The sequence below is a fragment of the Anas platyrhynchos genome, chromosome Z (assembly GCF_047663525.1).
Source record: "Anas platyrhynchos isolate ZD024472 breed Pekin duck chromosome Z, IASCAAS_PekinDuck_T2T, whole genome shotgun sequence".
Lineage (NCBI taxonomy): Eukaryota > Metazoa > Chordata > Aves > Anseriformes > Anatidae > Anas > Anas platyrhynchos.
In genome coordinates, this window is record NC_092621.1 from 15,034,062 (window position 1) to 15,055,059 (window position 20,998).

The 20,998-nt window shown below is 36.7% G+C and overlaps 1 protein-coding gene across 1 annotated transcript in view; it reads right to left on the minus strand.

Moving 5' to 3' along the window:
- The window catches only part of OXCT1 (3-oxoacid CoA-transferase 1), an 87,467-nt gene that overhangs the window by 14,491 nt on the left and 51,978 nt on the right, over positions 1-20,998 (minus strand). The window contains exons 12-14 of the mRNA XM_072030862.1: positions 19,180-19,252; positions 18,342-18,417; positions 4,913-5,002 (exon numbers count right to left, since the gene is read on the minus strand). Of these exons, the coding sequence (XP_071886963.1) occupies positions 4,913-5,002; positions 18,342-18,417; positions 19,180-19,252 (239 nt within the window). The remainder of the gene's footprint in view (positions 1-4,912; positions 5,003-18,341; positions 18,418-19,179; positions 19,253-20,998) is intronic.

The window sequence follows — 20,998 nt, forward strand, 5'->3', positions numbered from 1 at the left end:
ACAGGTACCTTAAAGGAGGCTGTAGCAAGGTGGGGTTTGTTCTCCCACGTGCCTGGTGACAGGACAAGGGGGAACGGGCTAAAGTTGCACCAGGGGAGGTTTAAGTTGGATGTTAGGAAGAACTTCTTTACCAAAAGGGTTGTTAGACATTGGAACAGGCTGCCCAGGGAGGTGGTGGAGTCACCATCCCTGGAGGTCTTTAAAAGACGTTTAGATGTAGAGCTTAGTGATATGGTTTAGTGGGGACTGTTAGCGTTAGGTCAGAGGTTGGACTCGATGATCTCGAGGTCTCTTCCAACATAGAAATTCTGTGATTCTGTGATCTTCAAGTACTGCAGAAAAGTTACATTTTATTTATTTTAGACAGAACAAATTAGCCTGCATGTATGGCAGAAAAGAATGTATGTAAAGAAAACAGGATTTACTCTACAGCATTTCCTTTTTTAGGGTATCAAACAGCAGCTACTCTAAATACCGGGAAAAATATTACCTAATGAAAAACATAGCTTCTGTCACAAAGTTGGCTGTGTAAGGTTTGGATGGCAGGGTTTTCTTTTCTTTTCCCTCTTTTTTTTTTTTTTTTTAATAGTTCACAAATGGCTTTAGATCTTTCTAAATCTGCAATAGCTCCAAACGGATACAATAAAGATAAATTACTATGTTTTTAGTGAGGATTTTGTGAGCATTATACACATGCAGCATTAAGTGCATATTTTCCCCATTATTATATGTGTTCTTCCTCTAATTATCAATTTTCAATTGTGCATTTCAAAACTCTTGGAGTACTGCATTTAACTATCTGAATGCAATACTTTTTAAATTTACAATCATCAATTTTCCTTAAGGCTTAATATAAATTGGGGAACCATATCTCAGCCAGTTTGATTCCCAAGTGATAACAAAAGGAGCAGTCTATGTGCTTTTCAATTTATCTTTTTCAGTGAAGAACTATTTTTTCATTATAATTATAATTTTACTGGCAAGATCCACATCTGGTATCAAGGCAACTACTTTGATGAAACTTGATCACTCTTTAAAAAAATGACAACTTGTGATGGTATGTTACTTTCAATTGATCAACTTTTGTCTATTGTAAGGACCTTCCTGCACATTTTTCTCAAGAGCCAAGGTTAACCTGCACTATCTGTAGTATCCTCAGTAACATATCAGGTGTAATTCTAAGGAATTGCAGTATCTCTTCTTGGTGTCCAGTTGAGACTGAAATAAAATGAATTTGAAGAGCTGACAGCCTGAATGGCTCATGTGACCCTAGGAACTGATATGTTCCAGCTTTTTAACAGAAGAGCTGAACATTACTGTATTACCAGTTACCATGAAAAGTGACTTTTGGAACTCATCCATCAGGACACTATCAGAATGGGAATCCAAATAGAATTGCATTTTTTTTTCCTGTCTGAATTTATACAGGATTTGCTCAGATAAAGGAAGAAAAGACTGTCATGTAGATATCCAAAGTCTTACGGTGTTTCAGTCTGCTTTCTCTAAATTCTGTTACTGAAGAACCAAAAATGCCCATACTTTTCCAAACACATCAAAAATCAAAACTATTCACAATGACAGAAAAGTTTTCAATTCAGTGCTCTTACGTTTCAGCCACGTCCAAGTCACATGTTTAAAACTAGTTTCCATTCTATTTTTTGAACGATGTAGACAACTCATTTCAAAACATGAAACAATCACCAGCCATTATTTTATTATGTTTTGCAAAACATGTCAATAATGGGGGGTGAAGGACTTTTATTTCTCTTAGGCAGTATATAGCCAAATGGGCACAGGTGCGCAGTGACTGTTCAGAGACTAAATAACAACTCAACATTCTATTAATGTTCTTCACAGTTACAAACAAAAAAAGCAATTTAGCAAAAAATACATTAAGAACTTTCATAACAAATTAGACTCAAGACCATTTGCCAAGTGGCTCACAGTGGCCTAAGCACATAGAACAAAAATAGAGCCACCCCTCAATAAGTATGCCCTTCTGGTTCCTGAGATGCTGTGACATATACATTTCTTGAGCTAGAGACTGCTTCTGGTCAATGCTATTTAATTGTCACTGATGAACTTGAATTCTTAAAACGGTTTAATACCTTTCATATATATTCCATATGTTGAGCTCCTATATCATCCTGCCAAAGATTCACAACTTCATTAGTTGGCTGTGAAAAATACTTCTTGCTGTTTGAGACGTGCTTACTGCTCTTTTCAGTTGGCTACCCTTATTTCTTTTGTAAGGCAGTGACTAGCCATCTTGCATCCCTGTCTTTATTGTTTTATACAGTTCTGTGCTACCCTGCCTCAATGACATTTCTTAAAATGAATTATTCCACAAAAGTAATTTAAGTCATTTTTCTCCCGTATTTTTCAGTTTTAATTTAATATAAACATTTAGTAATTAAAAATTTAAACACTTTAGGGCAAAGGGTGATTAGTTTTATTTTTAAATAAAGGAAAATCGAGTACTGTTTTGAATGTGAAGACAGGTGATAGTTTCACCCCCATAAGTAAGTGTAAATTGTATTTTGCATGCATTGCAAGGACTCAGCCTATTGCTGTCTTTGAAAACTGCAAAATGCATACTCAAAGGAGTACACTCTTAGAAAAATGTATTTTAATGTTTAAGAAGCTGCCACTATTATAAGAACACTTGAAGGGGATTAAAAGATCCTTTACAACATGACAGATCAGACAAAACTAACTGCAAGATCTACCTATTGCTGCAATTCTTGAATGTGTTCATTGAAGGTACTGCATATATCCCGTAGCCTTCCACTGTATTTCAGTCCATCGAGTCTTGACTCCTGTTGATTTACAGAAGGCTTTGGTGTCTAATGATAGATTTCTTATTATTTACTTGGAAAAATAAGATGACAAAAATGTCCCTAATCTAAAAAGCCAGCAGACATAACAGATTCTGACAGTTCACGCACACATTTTCACTTTGTAGCACAATGGGCTCTGAGGAAGAGGAAAGAGGGCTCCTCTGATGCTTACATATGGATGAAATAACAGTTTGAGAAACCCTTTGTGGTAAAGAAATAAAAAGGTGTAAATATAAGATCAGCTCTGTAAGAAGCAGTCACCTCAACAGAAGACTTCTGACTTTCAGAACTGGTGTCACAGGTGCTATATTTGCTTGTTCATCACCTCCCTGCCTTTCCAAGGAGCATATTAAAAGCTGTAAAAGCAGATTCTGATTTTTGAACGCTAGGTTTCTATACTTCATCTCTTGTCCATTTTTGGACAAACAAGAAGCAGCCCCAAAAGAGGACAGGTAAGAAAGAGCACTAAGAATACTGGGAGCCTTCCATTAAAATAAGGATAAAATTGAAAAATCACCCATGTAGATTAGTTTTGCAGTGCCTTCTTACAAAAGCAGAAGAAATAATTTATGAAAGCCTGTAATAGGCTTTCTAAAAGTGCACACCAGGCACCCCATGAATATAAAAGGCCTGCCTTATGTATATGTATACCAAAATAAATAAGTCTATGCCTGAATTGTTTATACATTTAAGAGTGAACCTGTGTTCCTATCTTTTTAAGTTTCAGTGTTCCTATTGACTAAAAACAACAATTAAACAACTTCCAAACATTGTACTGACAAAAGAGTTTGGTAATAGTGCTATTAAGAGATAAATTGTCATAAATAATTACAGCGTGTGGACTCTGACCCTTGACTGAATTCTACAGTAACTTGAAGTCTAGCATAAATATTCATTCAAATGACATTAATACCTGGAGTATGTGTCTGCGCAAATGGATAATTACACATTCAATTTGGTGGGGGAGGAGAGACTGTGATAGGGATGCAGTCAGGATGCTTTGCACTTTTATTTATTTACACATGTGCACACAATAACTATTGGGTCAAACCCAGTCCTGCTGCTTAGAATGTGCTACTTGAGGACACAACTTAGTATAAATAGTCCAATTTCAAAAAAAAAAAAAAAAAGTTGAAAAAACATGGAAAATGAAGATTCATTCCCTAAATCACATTAAAAAAAAAAAAAAAAACAACAAAAAACAACAAACAAACAAAAAAAAACACCACACACACAACCCCACAATCATTAATATATTTAGCTTATCATGCAAATCCCTTATGAATTCTGGCAGGAATATTGATCTTAAATACACACAGCTAATTTTTATTGCAGACACATGACAAAATAGGAATAACAAGCACAGAAATAAAACAGGAAGTTAATTTTTAAACATTTGTTTTAGTTCTCCAAGAATAGAAGATTTTGTCCTTTGGCTCATTTTTCTCTGTTTGGACAGTCCCACTCTAGAAGTTTCAATTGACAAGTTTCCTATGACCTTCTGTAGGAGACTGCTTATTTCTATAAGTCTCCCTCCATAAAGTCATCTCTAGATTAACCTCTAGCAGTGTAGTATGAAATAGTGGTGTAATATGAAAGGCAGCTTGCATTGTATCATGCCAAAAAGATCTGTTTTATCAACTGTCAGTACCAATATAACTGACAGCTTCAAAGGTAAATATCTATCCATCATAACAAATATTTAGCCATGGGGAACCTCATTTCTCAAATTATTCTGAGGTAAAGAGTAAAATCTCTAGGGTAGCATCTACTGTAGCTCTGGCAATTACCACTCTCATTAAATATGCATGAAGCAACTAAAAAATGTGTGCAGCTTTTAAATATCAAATTAATATTTCATTTTTCCATGGTGAATGATTCACTTACAAGAGGCAAGGAACCATACTAACAACCTATCCTCCTGTTGTATCCCCCTCAGCAGCATTTGACAGCAAAACTGTGAGATCCTCACAAAGTGACAGAAGAAGTATGAATGTAAGAAGTCGTCTTTATTATTATTATTCTTTTCTAGCTACAGCACGAGACTTATATAGAAAGAAGTGGCACCTTACCTTGGCTGAGTGCTCCATGGTGACAACAACTTTGGTCTGGGCACTGGATACCAGGTCCATGGCACCCCCCATTCCTTTCACCATTTTACCCTAAAACGAGATTTTAAATAGAAATGTAACATTTCTACTAAAATGAAAAACAAACAAACAAACAAACACAGAAAGAACATATTGGCTGCAACAACAGAATAAGGTATTTATCTTTTTCCTGTGTAGAAAACCCACATTATTCATGACCACTGTACTCAAACACTACCAGAGCTTCCCCTAAGAGGAAACAGTTGTCTCATCTTAGGGTCTATGTGATGCAAATAGGAGGAGAACAATGAGTTTCTACTGCCATGGACCCACTGCCAAGGACCCACTGCCCTGTGAGGCGTCCTGTGTGTAACTTACACCTGAACAGTGACAGTGGGAGCCCTGATGCTGATGAGCAATTAAGCCAGTTCCAACGGTTCTAATACTGTAAAAACAAAGTGTTCATTCTCACAATGTTTGAAATCTCATTGTCTCAAAAGTAAATAACTGATTTTAAATGTAACAACAAGAACATCAGAGCAGTCTCCACCTGCCAGTTCAGAAAGACATTGCTTGTATCACTAGATAAGCATAAACCATTCTTTTTATTCCATTCCAGGTGCATTTGGATGTCATTTCAGAACAGGGGCAATAAATGAGTTTGAACCAGTACTCACTTCTGTTTGTCCTTCAAGCCAAGAAATGCATTGTGCCTTTGTGACTCCCGCTTTTTTTAAAGAGTGTCACAATTGCACCTGTCATCACAACAGCTGTATTATGGCTTGGTGTTCTGCTTTTCATAATGCTGTGGCATTCAACCCCTGACTGCTTCCAACATCTTAAACTGAAGGCGTCTGATCTTGGAAGGTAAGCAGCAAGGCTTGCTTGGCTTGCCAAGCTCAACAAACTTCTGATGGGCAATGACCTTGAGTACAATCTTCTACTAGTACGAGGAGTCATTTTTGGACAACAAGCACCAGAGTCCCACCCCAAAACCACAAGGTAACAACTTCATGTGTCACTCCTGGGCTGCTGGGGAGGGGACCTGCATGATAGGTAAAGTTAGCAGGAAACACGAGGCAAGGAATTTTGGAGATTAAAATCAACTATTTTGTCTCAAACATTTTGTATTCATTCTGTTTCAGCTGCTTGTTATCTGTCATTAAAATCAATGAAGTACAGAAATATATTGCATTCTGTTTTATTTTAGGCCTAAAATGATATGGTTAAACAACTTGGAAACTTCCTAGCATAAAGCTTTTCTCTTATCCTTTTGTTTATTAGCTATGTAGTTCGGTACCATCAGCAGCTATGGCCCATGACACAGAACACATGGAAGAAACTTGCCTCATTAAGCTGTCAGGACAGCAATTTATTGAAAACCTCTTCATCATAATGAAGGCAATACACATAAAAAAAAAATGTTTCGTACAGTGAAGAATAAATCATATTTTCCTTTATCTATAAACAAGCCCTTTTGATTTTCTTATATCAGTAATATTAATTACATTAACACTCCTATTAAATATTTTTTTGCAAACATGAGCCTTAAAGAGATGACAGGATTTATCTCTGTATTTGGCTTCCTGGCACAGCTCTGATCATTCTCAAACCCACCTTGAAATACAAAGCTCTTACAGAGACCACGGTGACTTCTCATCAGCCTGCCAGAGGGTCACTGACAAGATAATGCAGTGTAGCTGAAGACAACATATTATCTCCCCAGTAACTCAAAATAAGTTTGCATCAAGAATTATGCTATCAACACTCCTACCCTGGCAACACCATTAGTTCACTTTTCAGGACTCTTAGTTCTATTATCCAGTAAAGAGCTACAGCAATTAGGAAACATCTGAAGAAATAGCTGCAGATAAAGGGCAATGACAAATGTACTGCTGAAGAAGCTGTCATAGAGGACTCTGACAAGAGATTTCGTTCCTTCATGTACATGGGAATAGGAAAAACCAAGTACAGTTGAAAAGAAGGACTTGAGGGCCTTCAAATCACTCTATCTGTTGTTGTTCAGGCAAACATTCTCATCACTGCAGGGTGACTGGTAGGTAAAGTAAATTACTTAAGCATTATCTCCAAATAGCCGAGCATGCTTTTATTTTGAGGAATATTCAAGGGATAAGAGCCTTACATTATTCTCACTGCAGCTACCAAACTCCCATTAAGTGCCCTGTCCTGCACACCATATTAGGACGGGGCCAGCTGCATTCTAAATTTGAATTAAAACACTCCAGTCAAAAATGTGATTCCCAAAAGACATCTTGTTTCTTTTTGCTTAAGAGAAACATGCAGACCAAAACAGTTTTGGTATTTATAAACACTGCACATTTCCAAGCAATAAGCAATTTGTTTCTTTTGAATTTTAATAGCATATATAATTGCCTCTGTCAAAAGTCCAGCTTTTATTCCAATTCTTTACATGTATAAAGGCAGTCTGCCATAGAAAAACATATTCACTTCCTGGAGACTGCCTGCAACCACCAACACTGATGTAAAATCTCTGATAACAGCTAGGTTGGCTTGACAATGTTCAACACTAACTGGGTTGAGAGCTATACATTTCACTTTAAAAAAGTAGAGATCATTTTTATTTATTTTTGATTGAACAGGCCAAGTTACAGATGGTAATTATTTTTTTTGCTCTTGTCAACTTGGTAAGGCATTTAATCACGATGTTACTAACCTACATGGTGCTCACTTGTTTTAAGTAACTCATTAAAAAGAATATTTCAAATAAGGAATGACTGAAGTGCATTTGCAAGTTTCCTGCTCCTTCTAAGCATGCTAAGGCCCAGCCTTTGCATGTTTGTTTTTCCAAAAGATGAGCTTTTTAAGTTCCCAAACACAGTAGTGCTGCTCGCTTAAGAAATCAGAAGGAAAGACTTAGTTTACTGGCCATGCTTCAAACTATCAGTGCCCTATTAAAAAAAAAAAAAAAAAGATGTCTACTTCACCAGCAAGAGCTTGAAGTGAGCAGAAAATGTGTTTTGAATTTGCCATGTGCTTCCTGAAAGGCCAAGCATTGGGAATACTTATAAATAGGGTAACACAGAAGGCAGTTACCTTATAAATAGGGTAACACAGAAGGTAACACAGTTCCCTTGCAGCTATATTGTTCAAATCATTAGTTAAAAGGTCCAGTTTGCAAGGAGGAATTCTGCCTTTTGTGTCATGCTCCTTCTTAGCAGTTCTTGCTACATCTCAGACCAAATAATCTTCAGGTGCAAAAGGAGGACAGTCATGCACCTGATGGATTTTTATTTGTTTATTTCAATGATATTCAGCAATTTTGCTTTGTGACAGACATTTTAAAAAAATGGAAGGGGGAATTTATTTGATTACTATCATGATGGGTCATTTTAAAGAAAATATTATGGAAGGCTACATATTTTCTCATTTGATGTCTTCATATCTGAACAACATTTGGGTGGTCAAAATATGATGTTAAAGAGCCTGAAAAAGTCATTCAGCTTAATAGTAATTCCTAAGCATTGGTTGATCAGATGGAGGCAATCTATAGGATTCCAACAGAAACTTGTGAGTACTCCAAAGCAGGTGAGACAGTCAAGAATTTTTTCAAGAGAATGAAGTTTTTCTACAATGATGCTGCAAGAAAGATACTAGAGGAAGCAGGTAACAGCATTTATATGGAAAGGAAGCAGCATTTATATCGAAAATCTAAACAGACTAAAGCAAGGTGACTGAAAGAAAATAAAATGTTTCAGGAGCCTTTCAAACACTATTAAAGTCTTGAACCCATCCTGTTGTCCTGCATTTTTCCTCTGCATTCCTGGCAGCAAGAACTATTTTTCCATAGTTGAATTCTATAGCTACTCCCAACATCATAGGATAAAAGGCATCTGAATTGGTATGGTTAAGTTAAAAGAAAATTATCTTTTGAGACAAACAGATATCCCATTAGCAGTGCAGCAAAACAGATGTTAATGATGTGTTCAAGAAAAAGTAAAAACTTACCAGTGCTAAATGCAGAGTTTTAAAGATGAGAAAACAGATGGAAATAAAAGCTCGAATAATTCCATTTAAAATTTAATATCAAAGGAGAGGTAAGGTGAAAACGTATACCACTTTGAAAAGGAACTGAGCCATCTCCCTGTCCATGTTGCCAGCTGACCTAATAATGTACTAAACAAGCAGGATTTAGTGAGAAGTTTTTCTTTCTGTCCATTAAGTAGAAGTAAGAATACATGTACCTCACACATTGCTCAAAATTAGTAAAATATCTGTTGTAAAAAGCTTAAATGAGATTATGAATGCTTCCAGTTTAAACTAGGCTCATGTAGGCTTTCCATTCAATCTGAATTTTGAAGCATGTCCCTGGAAAGACCTTGAACAAATTCCCTAAGATGAGAGAATTAAGCTTTCAATATTTAAACCTTGCGTTAATTTTAAAGGTGGAAAGAAAGTTTACAGGTGCCTTCTTCACCTTCCTGGAGTGACTAAAAGCAGAAAAAAAGAGAAAAAAACACAAACCTACAGACCTTAAACACATCTATAAGCAAAGCTATTCAGATGCTCCACACCTCACAACAGTGTTTACAGGGAGTGCCCATAACGTCTCTGACAGATGCAGACAATACAGACATGGACTAGGTGGCAAGTACAGAACCCATGCTAATGTTGGCTTCATTATGAAAGAAATAAGCATGTCTTGCCAGGGAAAGCTACCAAAATTCAGAGCAACCAGAACAGTGTGAACTCCACAAAGAAAAGAGGAAATGAAGGTAATGCAGTGGTACAGAATTACTCCATCACCACCGCCAGTGGTGCTAGTACTGCAGTCAAAGGATAAACCCCTTCTGCTCTGCCCTTCTCCTCAGTAGTACTTCTGGACTCCTAACACACGTTAGTTGCACTGGTCTTCCTCTCCTTGTGGATACTGTCTGTCTTCACAGATGTGGTGGCTTCAAGTGACATGCACAGGTCATCAGAGCCACATGCAATATCTAAAAAGTATCTCAACAGCTGCTGTGGGTGTAGATTTTTATTTATTTATTTATTTATTTATTTACTTGTTTGCATACTAGCAGACACCTTAGATTTGCACCCAAAAATAAATAAATAAATATCAATCAGCAGGTAACAAAAATACATATGCACAAATCTATTCTAAGTAAATAGAACGTAGATCACAATCCTTTGCCCATTGCTAGTGGCCTTGTGTTTAAAGGAAAGGCAGGCTTATAGTTGATTATAGAATGATAGCCACAACTCATCCTGTATTTCATTTTTCATTTCTTCAGCAAAAAAGACTAGATGAAGACTATCAAGAGAGACAGAGAAAGCTGAACATGAAATATTCTGAATGCCAACTATGACAGCTAGATTAGATTTTACTGAGTATGACTGAATAAACATTACCAAGAAAATCCAGGAAATCATTAATGGGATTTGATTGGTGTGGGCAACGGAATAACAGTGCAGAGTTAATACTAGCTGAATGCAATAAATGGAGCCCAGCCCAAATGCACAACAGGTTGAAGATCATATACATATTTATATTTTAAGAGTGTCCAAAATAATATTTTAATTCTAGGGCTTACCCATGCTGAAAATGACCTGATTTTCATGAATGCTGACTAGATATATCCTAACATATGCAATGAACAGCAAAATTTTAAAGTACAAGTTCTGAAAGGATGGAATACAGACTCTTGAGTTACTTATAATACTTGGCAAAATTTATTAATAAATTTGCACTAAAATGTAGCATACACAAGTGCAGTAACTATATTTGTATTTTACTTTCCATGAGCAGAAAATTAAGATAGCAAGGGATATATGCAAAGAAAGTTAGTCAAATTTTGCTCATTTATTTTCCTGTAAAACTAACATGAAATAACTGTTGGCAACAGTTTCAAATGATTGAGAGAAATTCAAATGAATTGCATCTCAAGAGCACCTCAAAACAGTCTGTGACATGCTTCATTGAAATGGATTGGCTTTATAATGATTAATGTTATTTCAGTGTAATGGGGCAGTTAAACCTTCCATTTACGTTTGCATTCCATTCCCCAAGCACGCAGCATACTGTGCAATAATTAAATATCACTGTCAACATAATACTAGTCTCACCTGAAAGTCACGGTTCCACACAGCAGTCACAATTGCTACTACTAACCCACAGATCAAAAGCCTTTTGACATATGCTCATATTTTTGAGACAAGCAGAATTTCTTCAGCTGCTCTCATTATACAGATGCCTAACACATAGCTGACACTTCCCACATTGAAAATGTAGAGAGAATATGAATAAAATACCAACAGTGAGCTCCAATATTCCCTCCATTATGCTGTCTGCAGAAGAGGAATAAACACAAACAAATTGGACAGAAAATGCCCGCAGAAAGGTGGAAGGCGACGTAGAGCTAACACACACTTTCTACTTTGAGGCTCCAGGACTCTTCCAATGGCAGTAATTTTCATGCCACATTCTGAAGGGCTCTCCAGGGCTTCCTATGCTTATGGGAGAGAAACAGTAAACTGGTATTCTACTGTAGTCTTGATTCTAAGACAGGTGTCCATGAAAAACTAGTATCTAAAACTAACTTCATATTAAAATGATATCCTGCTGAAACTTAGATTTGAAGGGAAAATCTAGGTAACTGCAGGTCCTGTCTTTCCTCTGTGTTAAATTGCTATTGCATATGCTCTACTCAGTCATGTCCTACACACTGAAGTCAGATCAGTACTCAGACACAGCCACAGTCACTAAGCCTAATTAACCTGCATATTTTCTATTTATACAGAATTTATCTAATTTGTAGTGCTTTATTCATTTTATAAACAATAACTGTAAAAAAAAAAAAAAACACAAAATTCTCATAAATTTTCTTACAACAACATGTTGTACAACTTAGAACAGAACAGATAGTTTGATTGCACTCTGTGCAACAGACTTTGTTACCAGACAGTGTCTTTGGATTCAAAACGAAGACAAAGTTTGTTCAACAGCTCTTCTATTCAAAGACAGAGGCAGACAGGCTGCAATAGGGCTCCTTAGAGAAGAACCTACAATGCTCTTAGGCTTCCAAGGATACTTGTTTTTTTTTCTCCCACCATTAACAATGGACATTTCAAGTCAGAAAAGCTCTTGTGGAGCCCTCTGCTTTTAGATTAGATGGTACAAATAGTAACTTAAAAACAATGACAAAAAAACTTTCACTCCTGCAATCACATACTCAGCTATCCTCTGCAACAGTATACTTTCATTTGAAAATGAAAGTTTCTACCAACAAACACACAGTTCCCCTTATACTGTGTAGTACATAAATGAACGTGCAGTTCTCCCATCCTATATAGTATAAAACTTTGCAAAAGATGTACTCTGAAGCCCTGTAAAAACAAACAAGCCTACATACCAACAACATACGAAATTACATTTCTGGTGTCTTAGGATATACTGACCTCTACAGCTAGCAAATTAAATGATTTATTACTAAATTTGAGTTGAGTTTCCTCATATCTTCTTTTCAGAAAGTCTTCTTTGATAAAGTTTACAATTTTTGCATACTTTTCCTTTTGATTTGATTTATTTCATTATCAACTCCTTAATCCTTTAAGTTTGGATACTCCAAATCTGAGCATTAAAATTAAGGCTCCTGTTTCTAAATTTTAGGATGATTTATTCATTTTTTCCAAGAATGAACCGTGTTTATGTAACCAAACTGAGCTACCCGGAACAACTTACATTGCCCTCATGCTCAGTCCCTTAACTGCATTACCTTAGCTATCCAGATACGAATTTTATGCTCCAGCAGAGTAATATACAAAGCTAGAGTTAATTTTCTTGCTTAAAATTTTATTTGGCTACATTGTTTGTAAGGAGTAGTGATGTAAAATAGTATCAGTCCCAGCATCATCCCTAAGGCTGCTGTTTTTTTTAACTGAACAGCTGATTATTGCCCTTTGAGCCTGACGGTTGAGGAACTGCCAGTTTCCTTGGCACTATCCGATGTATCCTGTCCAGCCCCACAGACTGGAATATGTGTATTTGACCAGTTATCTTTTACGATGAGTATTACTCACCTTCCCCCAAATTCTACCACCAACCATGGAGACCATGCCACTAAAACCCAAGGCAAAGATGCTGAGTACCTCAGCCTTTTCTGTGTCCTTCAGCCAAGAGTATGTTACCCTCTCATGAATGATGAGCTTCATAATGATACTCCCTTTCATCTGTAGTAAATTTCTGCCTCAGGAAACATGATGTCACAGAAATTTCATTCATTTTATTTTCATATTCTAACTAGCTGCAGGGCTTCTCCAGTTTTAGTACAACAGTTTTCTGCTGGAAAACCATGTCAGCAATACAAGTAGTTATTTTACTAATGGTGTGTAATGGTTAGGAGATCTACTGAAATGTGCACTCATACTCATAATTAATAATTATCAGTGATAAAACAAAACTTCTGGTATCACAGGGCAACATTTCAGAACTTCTGGTAACCTGTGCCTAGCCTCTAATACACGTCAAAGAGGCAATTAGTGTTATACACTTTCCATCAAGAAGGCTGTGGAAAAAAAAGCTGTATTGCTTAGCAAGCTGTAGCCACTGGAGAGGTGACAGAAATTCCCATAAAATCCTTCTGTTAGGAGATTCCCATAAAGTCACAGGTAGAAAGGAACTACAGGTAAAGCAAATATGGACAGGGAGAATACCAAAACTTTTAAGATGCTGGCATGGAAGTCTGGAACACAACAGCCTATGCTGCTACTCTGCAAAGATGCAGTAATTTCTGCTACAGCAATTTCTGGCAATAGCTTGAGTGAAACGCAAAGGCCAGATACTGTGTCTTAATCCATGACATGAAGCACAGCTCCAACCAGTAGCTCGCAGCAGCCATGGCTCCCATCTGCTCTGGTGTCTGCTCTGCTCCACAGCTTTCTCCTCAGCATTCTCCTTCCACCTATCTTGGACACCCTCTTCTAGCTGCACTTTGTTCCCAGGGGCTCCTCAGAAATTTGACACCTTCTCCTTCCCTCCCCAGAAACCCTCTCACTACAGAATCACAGAACCATCTAGGTTGGAAGAGACCTCCAAGATAACCTGGTCCAACTTCTGACCTAACACTAACAAGTCCTCCAGTAAACTCTACACTAAGCTCTACATCTAAACATCTTTTAAAGACCTCCAGGGGTGGTGACTCAACCACTTCCCTGGGCAGCCCATTCCAAAAATGCCTAAAAACCCTTCCAGTAAAGAAGTTCTTCCTAATATCCAACCTAAACCTCCCCTGGCACAACTTTAGCCCATTCCCCCTTGGGAGATTAGTCTGAGAAATACTGGAAGGAGGAAGAGAAGAAACCATAAGTCTTGTTTAATGCAACAAATCTCTTCATAAATGCCAGTTTAGGAAGTAACTTCTTCAGTAAGTAACCAAGAGAACAGCACTGTTTATTGCACATGCTCAAAATATTCTTTTTTCCTTCAGTCACAGGGCTTTCCTCATCATTAGAAATTGGCAGATATGAAAGGGCTGTAATTATTTCAATGAGCCTTCCTAGTTCAGTTCCTAATAACAAGTGCAAGTAAATATGTAATATGCATCTACTAGAGCTTGAGTATGGGACAGAAAGGATAGTTTCATGATAGTGCTTATTCAAAACATGAAATTTAGAGTTATTACTTGCCTTTGAAATTATAGCAAATACCATCAATCCAAGAACTCAAAAGCTACAGCATGTTAAAAAAAAAAAAAAAAGACACTAAAAAAAATCACACAAACTAAACCTAAATGAAAAGCTGAATGAAAAATGATACAATGAAGTAAAGCTTAAAGAAGTCTTATGCTGTTAGCAAAGTCCATCTTTGATCTTTGTATCACCCCACACAAATCTTCTGGTTAAAAATAGGTTAATCTCACTCTAATCAATTGAGTGTAACTTATCATCGTATTTACAGGATAAGTAGAGAGACCTGAATGCCTACATTGATTAATCCCATTCAGTTAATGCCTTCTCTCCCAACAGCTGCTAGTGTAATTTGGTCATCATGATGAGTAATATGAGAGATTAAAGTATTTCCATCTGTCTCAAGATGTACAATATTTAAAAATGTAAAATTTAAAAATGCGTACTGTAGGATAGTAATAGCACAGAAAAGCAGATTAAGAATCACCTTACCAATGGATCTCAAAATAAAGTAACCAAAGGAAAAATGTTTGCTGACTGGAAAGGCTTCTGATTGGATATATAAGAAGCATCAAATGTATTTACTCACAAGGAAATACATATTCACTTTGCAGACAGTCCAAGTTAAACATGACTGCCAAATGAGGACAGCAAAAATGTCACAGTGGTCTACATGGTGTATGATGGCAAAAAGGTAAACGTCAAAGGTAACAAAAACAAAAAAAAAAAAAAAAGAAAGAAGGCTACCCAAAGTTTTATTTTATTTCACACTTTCCAATTTTGAAAGCATGTTTTTTTTCACAAATCTGAGGGAAGCCTAAACCTGAACAGAATGGAGACACATCTTCATAAGCAATGCCAGATATGAAAAATAATGCCCAATAATACCTTCATAAGGGATACAAAATCTAAAGTTAGAATCATCTGGAGAACAAAGCAATAAAAGAAAGAATACACATGTCTACAGGGTCCTTAGAAAAACTTAGAATACAACTTAATGTTCCAACGTTTCAGGAAACATGTTTGTAAATGCATCTCTTCTGCTAATGCAAAACGCTTTTCTATTGATGCCCAGAAACAATTCTGATAGGCTCCAATTATGACTTATCTTTGGAAACTGATGCTGACAGGAATCAAAGAAGCTCTGGACAATAAACTAAATATTGTGGTAAAATATTTCTGGGAAAAAAAATTAACAGCTTTATTTTGAAGAGATTTTTTGCCCTGTGCAAAAAATATTTTTGATTTAATATTTAAGCAATGTCAAAGCATATTTTGTTGTATAAACTATAAATACATGTGATCTATCAACCCAGAATACTGCTTAAAAAGCACTTTTAGAATATACCAGGAAAAGCCTACCAAAAGACAATAGCAGATGAGATTAAAATAAAAATAAAGCTGGGAATGTATGGGAATGTAGCATAATAGGCTTTTTTTTTTTTTTTTTTTGAGGGGGGAGTAGGGGAAGGGAACATAAACAAAACAAGTAAAATGAAAGAAATCAACAAAGCAAGTGGTGAATTGCTCCTGGTCATGATAACTCTTTTCAAGAATAAAGATTCTAGTTAATAGCTTTTAGATTCAGCATAGATGCAACTGTGTGAAATTTAATATCCTGAGATATCAATTTGGTCAGTTGAAATTAAAGTTTTTTGTTTGTTTGTTTGTTTGTTTGTTTTGGGGGGAAGGGGAATGAAAAAAAACTATCTACTGATGAATCAGTAAGATTTTTTTTCCCCCTGACCATTTCAACTTATTGGCTATCACATGCATTTTGCTTATTTCCTAGGAATATTATAGAGTAGGGATCATTTAATATTTTTTCACTTGGATATTTTGAAGAATGCTTCTCTAGACTCTTCAATTTACAAAAGCAATGTAAAAGCACAAAAAAGCAATTCTTCTTACCCAAAATTTAGCCCACCCCCTTCTGCTTTCTAATGGGCCTTTCAGAAATAACTTGAGAAAAAAGAAGGCTTTACCAGGTGCAGGAACATTTAACAGAGCTTTTGTAAAACCAAAGGACTGGGAAAGAAGAAAATCTCAAGACTTAAGTAATCTTGAATATACAAGTATAGGGACATGTAAATATAGTGATTTTTTTTTATGCAAAAGCATAAAGAGAATGTCTGTCTAAGGCAACCAAGCAGAACAGAACAAAGAATTTATCTGACAATTGAAATAAAAATATGGAGAGATTAAAAAAATATATATATTAAACTATGCCTATGAGAGTACCTCTAAATACCATAAACCAGGCTAAAAATGCTTTTTTGTTTGTTTTGTTTTGTTTTTGTTTCCCTAGGTAATTCTGATAAAAATAGTACCGTATTGAAAGCCATTGAAAATATCCAACTTGTAAGTTATATGAAAAATACATATGTTATCTGATGTTAAAATCTAAAGTGTGTTCAAATAATGAATTAATGTTATCAGTTGCTTAAATAATAACGAGACTGGCTTATATTTTTATGTTTCAAACCTGCTGAATTATTTGCACGAATATGAGTTACTTCCTTCTAGGTGTATTCAAAATGGTAATGCTGAGACTGACAGAAATACTGAGAAAAATAGTGCAGGCTATTTTCTATCATTATACGATGAGCTCCATACTATTTCACACCTTCCTTAAAGGTTTTTCTTCAGTTACAACTATACAAGAGTTGTTGCTCACTGAAGAAAAACCATCATGCCTCAGCTGAAAACTTGACATTTTAAAGGCATAGACCCAAAAGGAATAAAACCCAGCTTACATAAATCAAGTTTAGTTTTTCACATTACTTCGCACCAACATAACTTTAGAGGGCTGACTTCTTGTATTTTATTGCTTGGTGACAGCAGTATCCAAGGAAAACTGTTAACCTCAAGGTTGCATGTCCTCTATTATTATTTTTTTTTAGAACCACAAAACGTCTTGGGTTGGAAGGGCCCTTTAAGATCATCTAGTTCCAAACCACCTGCCATGGGCAGGGACACCTCCCATGAGACCAGGTTGCCCAAAGCCCCATCCAGCCTGGCCTTGAACACTTTCAGGGATGGGGCATCCACAGCTTCTCTGGGTTGACTGTTCCAGTGTCTCACCACCCTCTGAGAGAAGAATTTCTTCCTTATGTGCAATCTAAATCTACCCTCTTTTGGCTTAAAACCATTATCCCTTGTCCTATCACTACATCCTTGCAAAAAATCCCTCCCCAGCTTTCTTGTAGGCCCTTTTTGGTACCAAAAGACCACTGTAAGGCCTCCCTGGAGCCTTCTCTTCCCCAGACAGAACAACTATGAAGAGAGGCTGAGAGTTAAAGAAGAGGTGCTCCAGCCCTCCACTAACATGCTCATGGCCTTCCTCTGGACTCACTCTAATAGGTCCATTTTCTTCTTATACTGGATACCCCAGAGCTCAATTCAGGATTCCAGGTGGGGTCTCGCAAGAGCAGAGTAGATAGGGAGAATCACCTCCCTTGACCTGCTGACCATGATTTTTTTTGATGCAGGCCAGGATACAGTTGGCTTTCTGGGCTGCGGGTACAGTTCACACTGAGCGTCTCATCAACCAATACTCCCAAGTCCTTCTCCTCAGAGTTCAATGAGTTCTTCTCCCAGTCTGTATTTGTACTTGGGTCTGCCCTGACCCATCTTCTCAATGCTGCTTTTGCTTCAAGCCTTTTCTCCTTTCCCTGACTCTCAGTTACAAATATGTTTATATTATCCTCAATATGGTGCACTGTCAGTTATACAAACGTCTACTTACAGGAATCATCCAGTTGGCCAGGTCACCGTACTTAGACACCTGCATAGCTCCAAGCATTGTCAAATCAACATGGCCTCTGGCAAGAGAAGCAAAGTGTGTAATTAGCATATCATGTTCAAGTAACAGCCCACAACACTTTACATTTTTTTCCCAGAGTCTCATTGCATCACCTTTAAAATGGTATACCACAGACTTAGCAACCATTTTGTCACTCATAGGTTTTTGTTTTCTTCTAGATACATCACTGCTGCAAATTTTCCTGCCTGCCTACTGAGCCTCAGAAATGTTATTGTTTCTGTCTGGTTTTGGTTAATTGCATGCACAGACAATCAGCTCTGAACTCATACTTTTAAGTACACTCCTTCACATATTTACATGCACTCATTATCTTTTCAGAGCCATTAGGATTTAGTGTTTGTTTGCATCCAGCCTCCTTCCCGAAAAACAAACAAAAAACAGGTGCAGATGGTGAATTTCCATTAGGGAGGAGGAATGAGGATCATAGTTGCAAGCTGAACAAAGAGAATACACAGTGTGCAAGCACAGATTAGATACTTGGAAATGACCAAAAAGTAGTTGTTAGAACCTAGTTATAAATGTGTTTATATATGGCCAGGTGGTGGTAGACACAAACGTCACTATGGTATCTGTTAGTTAGTGTTTTTCAATTTCCAATAGCTAGACCTAATACTCTATAAACCATCACTGATTAAGTCCATAATCATTTTGCAGGCTGTTAAATGTTAACCACATCTCAAAGAATTACTAATGAGTTCAGCCACTGACTAAGTTTATTCTTTTCATGTTTCAAAAGATCAGGGTTTGTGTTGTTACATACCCTCTTATCATTGCAAATGATTCATCGCTAGAGAAATAAGAAGAACCAGGAAGAACAGTGACTGTCTCCTTACCTGTAAAAGAAATAAGATATTGTCTGTACATATTTTGTTTCTTTGACAAAAGAAGCTACAGCTATTAACCAAGAACACCACGTTGGATTCTGTACAATTATGGACCTGATTACACTTAAGAATGTAAACCTAATCAATCATAATGGACAAGGAAGCAGTTTGTGACAGTTTTTAATAATAGGGTTGGCCACTGTTTGACCACCAGCAGTCTCAAGCAAGGCAGCACTGAGACAAGAGGTTAAGAAATTTCTGTGGACTTCAGCTTTCTGCACTACCAAAACTGAAAGAGCATCTTCAGGAGATAGGCAGGTTGCAAAGAAGAATGAGCAGACCAGGCTCAACACAGTCTACACTGATAATGATGTAGAACACACAGAAACAAATGATCTAGTCTAACCTTGCCTTAAGTGCAAAAGAAAAAGGGCTTCTGTGTGTTTCACTGTTCTTGGGTTAAACAATGGAGCATACTTGGAAATTTTTTTTTTTTTTTTTTGACTCTGTCCAGAGCCGTCTCTCTCCTCTCCTGCCAGTACTTTGAATCAGTCTGAGGATCAACCATGTATTTAGGGTGCCAATAGAAAGTCAAAAGAAACACAGCTGTGGATAAAAATATCCACCAAACATGAGATACTTTAGAGAAAAAAACAGACTTTAGCACCAGACGACACTGAGAAGATAAAGTTAGACAACAACAGCAGGGAAGAGACATCATTAAACAGTTTCCTGAAAACTGGGAAAAAGAAGACAAGAAGGAAACAAAAAGGATGGGAAAGGGGAAGGAAACACTTCAGGAAAGTTGAAGGCGAGACCTAAGTTACCTGTTATAATTAATTGAGTTCAACTGGTGTATAACATACACCAAGATATTGTGAGGAAATAAAATTTTGATAGAAAAAAATCAGAGTTAAGGTTATACAAGCAGTCTTGCAGTCAGATCACAAGAATTCATCATGCAAACACCCAGAGCAGCTGTGAGACTGACTGAAATGTCCTTCCCTACCAGGCAATCAAGGAATGGGAGAGATGATGCAGAAGAGGCATGGAGTGAGAACCTCAGGAAAAAGAGACGAGCTAAGACAGTGCTGAGAAAAAAAAAGGCTGAGGGCCAAAGAACAATGTAACAAGAACACCGTATTACCCAGTTCTGGAAAATGCTTTCAAGAAGTCAGTGCTTGTAAACACATCTGCTGAAAGGCGGACAGAATCTACCTTGAAATTACTGTCAAGATAACCTGACTCTAACTGAGACATTCAGAAAATGGAACAGACAACAAAACTTATTTCAGAAAAATGCAATTACATTTGATAAAAAAATGGCAAGAGCCCAGCCTTGAGTTTGTTTTGAAAACATGGAATTTGGGGCTAATACTGCTACTTTTCAGGCTATGAGCAAGAAAAGAATTAAATTTTACTCCTTTGTAATTTAGGATCTATTTTTCTTTCTATTCTTTGTAATTTAGGATCTATTCTTCTAAATGTTTTTATAAATTTGGCTGAAAAGCACCTAGAGTGGTCTTAATCCAACTAAGTATCAGTGGGGTTTAGCAGTTCTGCATGTTTCAGCAATGATAGCAATAATAGTTTTGGTGACTGAGCAGAGATTCACCTAATCTTGTGTTTTGTCTATTGCAACTTCAGAGAAAGATGTTAAGGAGCTTAACATTAAATTACCAATACCAGAACAATCTGATTTCCATGTTGCATTCTAATGTTTTATGCTACCTGGAAGATTCTGTCTTCAAAAAT